At 45.3% G+C, this 6,529-nt stretch overlaps 2 protein-coding genes across 2 annotated transcripts; both read left to right on the top strand.

The window, feature by feature from the left end:
- Positions 1 to 324: 324 nt before the first annotated feature.
- Positions 325 to 3,028, top strand: hmx1 (H6 family homeobox 1). Its single transcript, XM_071529823.1, has 2 exons — positions 325 to 619; positions 2,403 to 3,028. Exons 1-2 carry the CDS (start codon positions 325 to 327, stop codon positions 3,026 to 3,028), a joined length of 921 nt encoding a protein of 306 aa, XP_071385924.1.
- Positions 3,029 to 5,329: 2,301 nt separating this feature from the next.
- Positions 5,330 to 6,324, top strand: hmx4 (H6 family homeobox 4). The gene is made up of 2 exons (XM_071529862.1): positions 5,330 to 5,546; positions 5,750 to 6,324. The coding sequence occupies exons 1-2, from the start codon at positions 5,330 to 5,332 to the stop codon at positions 6,322 to 6,324; spliced, it is 792 nt and encodes a 263-aa protein (XP_071385963.1).
- The last annotated feature ends 205 nt before the right edge of the window (positions 6,325 to 6,529 follow it).

Genomic DNA, 6,529 nt, shown 5'->3' with positions numbered 1-6,529 from the left:
CTATTGTGCTCGTCCAATCGCTGGATGCCCTCGGCTCGTTAAGCGTTTGACTTGACGTTTCACTGTACTACTGCTTCCGTCTCCCTGTCTCTCTCTCCTCCTGCTGGCACCGAGGAGATTCCCGTCCCGTCTTTGCCATGACTCCTCATCCGATCGGTGTGGAAAAGTAACGACGTTTGAAATGATTATTTGGACTTTTGGCCACCGGGACGCACGATCAGGAGGGGAGCCGCTCGGTTTTGCGTAACGCGTAACACGGTGACAGAAAGACACGGAGCGCGGACGAGGCTGCTTGGGGTGGCTCGTTTAATATTATCGGGAAACATGCAGGAGAAGTTAACAGACAATCAGACTCCCACTTCATCGAGGGCTTCGTCGTTTTTTATTGAGAATATACTGGGCAAGGGGCGGGATGGACAGGGGTCGATGGCGGACAACAGTCGGGGGGATGCTGGTACGGTCTCCCCCGGCCGAGTCCTGGATGCACACCACGCCGAGATGCGCACTCAAGTGCCCGTCGGCTACAGCACCACATCCCGGTCTCCACACAGAGACTCGTCGTTGCAGTGGTACCGCGGCGGGGCTGCCTTGAACTTCAGAGCTCTGGAAACACCAAACAGTGAGTTACACTTGTGTGTTTGCAAATAACCCGATTGTAATATTATTTCTTTCGTCGATGCGCAAAAGGACTTTGCATGCAAATGGTATAAGCTATGGGCATCGTAGTCTATGCAGCCTATCAAGCAAAAAGCATGACTGTTTGCTGCTGCAGCTATTGCTGTTATTGTTAGCAGGGACGTATTGGAGGGTAAATCCACTGTTCACCCACATTGTTATTTATGGGATATGGTTTATCTACATTTTTAAGCTTATATTGATATTTATAATATGAAATCACATCATAGTAGGCTATCACGTTGATATGAGCTATGAAAGAGTCTTAAGAGAAAAAAACATAAATTGATGCTTTTCTGAAAATATAGCCTAATTGATTTTGTTTAGTGGTTGCTGTTTGCATATAATGATTGACGACTGCAGGTAGTCGTTAACCACCTTTTATTTACCACTACATCACTGATTGTTTGGTGAGATTATTCACGCTGCTACGTCACTGATTTACCAGGGAAATATATCCCGGTAGACGTGGCCTCGTGAGCGGATCAAAGCTACGGAAGTAATTTTGAAGGCTGGCACGTCGCCTGTGGCTTCTTGCTTCATTAGATAAAACCAATAAAAATCAGCGCGAGTGTGTGGAGCCCAGACTGCCGTCGCCGTGGCTCTTGTTCTCTCATTCTACCTCCTCCGTTATCGCCAGGCTTTCCAAACTCGTTAAAAAGCTGAGCGTGCACTTGGTTTGTCCGGTTTGTTATCCTTGTAAAGGCACGGTAAATCTCTAAAGGGCCCTGGGCTCAGACACTGCATCGATCTGCAAAACATATTTAAGACCTCCTGTTTTTCATGTGTGATCACTGTAAGCGCTCAACTGCACCTTCAGCTGCCAAGAGGCAGCGAGGAAATTCCAGGGTTGTTTTTCGTCAAGCGATCCTAGTGGCCCTGAAGGTTACACACAAATGCCAAACGTCCCACCAACAGAAATCCAGCAGCACTACACACGTCAAAACTAAACTTTTACGCACAGCTGACTTAAGCTTTCAGAGCCATTTGGGCACTAGTCACTAAGCGCCCTCAGGTCAGATGTCCCTCCCTTGGGTATGTACAGTATCTCCATCCATCTGTCTATACAACTCAAGGACGCCTACACACTATGGCCGAGGCCTAAACCCACACAATAAAGTTGTAATTACTTAATGGAGTATTTTTGGTAGGCTACTCTCTTACTAAAAGGTATAAAGTTTTAATTTCTTGCTGGATTGTCTTCAGCAGGATACTCTCTTTTTATTTTATTCTTGTCTATATCCTAATCTCTGCTGCTGCGATGACCCAACTTCCCCACATTGATCATTACAGTTTCATCTACTCAAATCAAATCTCATCTAATCAACACTTCTAAACTCTGCACATCCTGCACACTTCAACTTTTTGGGCATGAATGCACAGCAAGACACAAGCATATCTTAAAAAGGTTTTTTAATCTAAGTTAATATATAGTCTTCAAATGTTTTCTTAAAGTAATGTGAAAAATCTGCGAGTAGATAGCGGTAATTACACCTTTTGGCAGTTAAAATCAACTTGTTTTAAGAATTTTCTTGAATCAAAAAAGATAATGACACTTGTTTCGAGAAAAGTGGGTCATTGGTCTCACCCACTGGCATATTTTTTCACTTGTTTATAATCAGACTTAATATGAGACGACTTGGCAAGATGGGCATTTTTGCAGTGTACTTTTTCAAAGCCATGATTCATGTTATGTTGTCCCCCCCCCCCCCCCCCCCCCAATTCAGGTCCAAGGGATGATACCAGGAGTTCAGAGGAGCGCTGCTGCTCCATATCGACCAGCGACAGAGATTCTCCCGCCGTGTCCGAGCCAATAACGGAGGGCAGCGACGAAACCGACCGGAAAACGGGCGACAGCAGCCTGACGGACGACAACGAGGACGCGCAGAATGGCTTTGACGCGCGGTCGGACCAGGATGCAGCTTTGGACCCGAGCTCCACCCGGAAGAAGAAAACCCGAACCGTGTTCAGTCGCAGTCAGGTGTTTCAGCTGGAGTCCACCTTCGATGTGAAGCGGTACCTCAGCAGCTCGGAGAGGGCCGGGCTGGCGGCGTCTCTCCACCTGACGGAGACCCAGGTCAAAATATGGTTCCAGAACCGGAGAAATAAATGGAAGAGACAGCTGGCGGCGGACCTTGAGGCTGCAAATATTTCCCACTCGACCCAGCGGATTGTCAGGGTCCCCATCCTGTATCACGAGGGCCCCGGACCCACAGCAGCACTGGGTTTCAACCTGAACGGGCACCAGGTTTCGCCACCCGTCGTGGGATTCTCCAACTCCATCAATTACCCTCTGTCCTCTTTCGCTCACTCCATGAGTATGTTAAGGTCACAGATGACCGGCTTGGTGTAAAGACTGTTGAAGACTGATATATCAAACTTTTTTTGTTTTGTTTGTGCATATCATTCGCCTACCCTGTTGATACTGAATCGTGCAATAACTCACATGGTCGCAGAAAACTATTGACTGCATCCAAAGATAAGACCTGCAGAGAATATTATTACTACACACAATAAATGATGAATCATCTGTATGTTTCCGTTTATAAGTCTCTACAAGAGTCTGTGCTCTTGTCACAGTAGGCTGTGATAATAGTCAAGCATGCCAAGGCCGAGGGTAGAGGCCGAAGCTGTTCATGTATGTTTGAATACACGCATATTTTTGCAAACTTTTATATTTAAAGCCACATTTTTCCAACTTTGTCACTTTTTCACATAATAGATAAATAAAAAAAATCAAGCACAGAAAACATGTGCTGTCTTGTGTCTCACTGTAGTTTACCTTTCTGTTGTTTGTAACACCAAGTCAAATGTCTCTTAATTTCTTCCAGTTATAAACGTGTAGGCTATAGGTTTACAGTGTATATTATCGAATGCCATGCGCCTGTCTCTGAAGTGAATCCATATGTTCTGTGACGCCACAAACACAGAACAAAGCAATACAGTCAGAGCCTGTGTGTCTTTTGGGAAACGACAAAGTTAACCTACAGACCTACTGGACATTTCTTCACGTTCTGCTGATACAAGGTCTGTTATTAGTGTATTCACTCTCTTCTCTCTCTTGGCGTCTGGGAAATCCATCTGCAGAGTTGATACTTGTGATGCTCACCTCAATACAATATTTAATAGGGTGTGCATAACTTACACGTGAGGAGACGTTAATGAGTTCAAGCAACTTGCAGTTAGCCAGCTGAAATTAAAAAAAAGATTATTTCCCAAACGGTCTGCATTAAACTTATGTGTATTGCAAATCTGTCATAAACGTGTTTTTCCCCCAAATCATTTTGGGAAAGTAAAGTTAGGTAACAAAACTCGATTAGACCAAAAGCCTAGCACAGCAGACGAAAATGCCCAACACACCACAAAACGTGGATTCTGTTGTGGATTGCAACTCTCCGCTGAATGTCTCTATAGCCTATACAAAATTCTTTCATTTTTTTTTCAAATTTTTCATAGGCCTATAGATTAGCCTAAAAATATAAGATAGGCCTATATAGCATTCTTTAAAAAATCAAAGAGGGCAAAAACACCCAGCAATGGGTAGTTCTACACAAAATAAATAAAAATAGAATAGCCTAATAAACGCTGGCATTGCACTAACAACATAAGTGATATAGGGGACGATTTTGAGGCTATGAGAAGTTTTCGCATCGTCTTTCAATATGAGAAAAAATACATCTTTGGCTAATAAATAAATAACTGCCACAACTAACAAGATACTTTTGTGAATAGAAAATGGCATTACAAACAAACATTTTGTTTGTATTTTCTATAAAAACGTCATTTGTTTCTATATGCGTAATGCTGCACATACTTCAAAAGAAGTTGGTAATAGCCAAACTTTTAAAATTTTATATTCGGTTGATATTTGTTCTAAAAATGTTAAATTCTAAATCCATCTGGGAAACACCATTATGCAATTATTGACACGCACACACACACACACACACACACACACACTTAAAATGCAGGGGCCACATGAATGATCCACTCAATTATCAATTTGGAAGATTATGGAGCAGTTCAGAAACTTTTCATGTCCGGGACCCCAAATAGATGTTTTATGACAATGTAATGTCCTAAATTATACAACTGCCTGTACTGTAGTTGGGATGATAACAGTGGGGAGAGTCAAACCTATGATCAAAACAATCATTCCCATACATTCTCTCATTGCGCAGATATCTAGGGAGTGAAATAACAGTGGAATTTAACTATTCCTGACTTTCCTGGGCGACACCCGGAGGTCCCCGGGCCCTACTTTGAGAAACACTGCAATAAAGTATCTCTATGCATCAGATGTATAAAGAGGAGGAGGAAGAGGAGAGGGCGGGGTGGGGTGGGGTGGGAGGGGGAGGGCGTGGGGAACAAAATACAACAACATTCTCCTGCCCTCCCTCCCCTTCGCTCTAATTGGCCCGTGACTCTGCGCTCCTCTTGACCAATCAATGAGGACAAAACGCGCTCCATCCGGTCCGTTCAGTAACGGTGGAGGCAGAGCGTCGCCAGCCCAGCAGTGCCTGGTCAGTGGCTGCTGCTATGGTGCTTGGAGTATCAAGACGTTAGTGAGATTAACGTCCCATTCAGAGCACAGCGCGCAGCGAATTCCGTCGCGGAAGTTAAAAAAAGAGGACTAATAAACGCATTGGAGAATATGAACAAAGTGGACGGACCATGTCGACCCGCAGCCTCTCTGAAATTCACCATTGACAACATCCTGAACCTGAAGACAAGCGGGAGGAACTATGACAGTTGTCACCCCGCCGGACTGCAGGATGACACGGCGATGCGTAAAGACGGTTTCCAGCGCCGCTACGAGGAGCACGGAGTTCACCAGAGGCAGGATCCGGGCCCCAGACTTAACGAAAGTGGTAAGGGTGTTAACTAATGTGTGGTGCGTCTGGTGAATTGATAGCTGTATAATTGCACGACATTAGAGACCATGTGTCATCTTTGTTCACCGTTACGCACGAGTCTCATCAGGTGATTTTACTACAGCTTAAGTCAGTTTGTATGTTTAGCCGCACGCTTTAAGCCTAAACCACAACAGGCTAAACTAAATTTTTTTTCTCAGAGTTGGTCACCGGCAGCAACGGAGCAACGGAATCCGTCGTCATCAGCCGCGGAGACCCGAGAAAGGCGACGGAGGCGCGCTTCGAGAGCGGGGACAGCAGCTGCGACGACAGCAGCTCCACCACGACGACGGCGGACCCCCACAAAGGAAGCACCTCCACCAAGAAGAGCAAACTGATAACGAAAAAGAAAACACGCACTATCTTTTCCAAGAGACAGATTTTCCAGTTGGAGTCTACCTTCGACATGAAACGCTATCTGAGCAGCGCAGAGCGCGCCTGCCTCGCCAGTTCCCTCCAGCTCACGGAGACCCAGGTGAAAATATGGTTTCAGAACCGCAGGAATAAGTTGAAACGGCAGATCTCGACTGATATCGACGGACCCGTTACCGATTTCCCCGAGACTGGCAAGCCCGTGGTGGTGGGGCAGCTCCCGGCCTTGTACAAAGAGAGCAACCTCCTGGGGAGATGCTTGTTGCCCATGCCGCTGCCCGTTGTGTACACGGGGAGCAGCACGCCTTATCTCTGCTTCTCAAACGCCAGCAAGTACTTTAGCCTGTATGACGGGGACGTATGATGGTCTCATTAATTCGCCATGTGAGAAAGACACTTTTTTGGTCGTCTGTTGCCAAGTTTCAAGCATTTATGGTGATTAGATTGTGGGGCCGGAGCTGCGGCCTTGCTGTTTTGAAGACTGCAAGTACAAAGAGAGGAGGACTAATTACATATCACATAAAAATAAGCTGATTCGGTATTATTTATTTTTTAGATAAATTTATGGA

Source organism: Centroberyx affinis, unplaced genomic scaffold (assembly GCF_046629955.1).
Source record: "Centroberyx affinis isolate AG114_WGS23_722 - 3 ecotype Tasmania unplaced genomic scaffold, CSIRO-AGI_Caff_v1 ptg000127l_1, whole genome shotgun sequence".
NCBI lineage: Eukaryota > Metazoa > Chordata > Actinopteri > Beryciformes > Berycidae > Centroberyx > Centroberyx affinis.
This window is presented reverse-complemented; position numbering and strand designations above follow the sequence as displayed.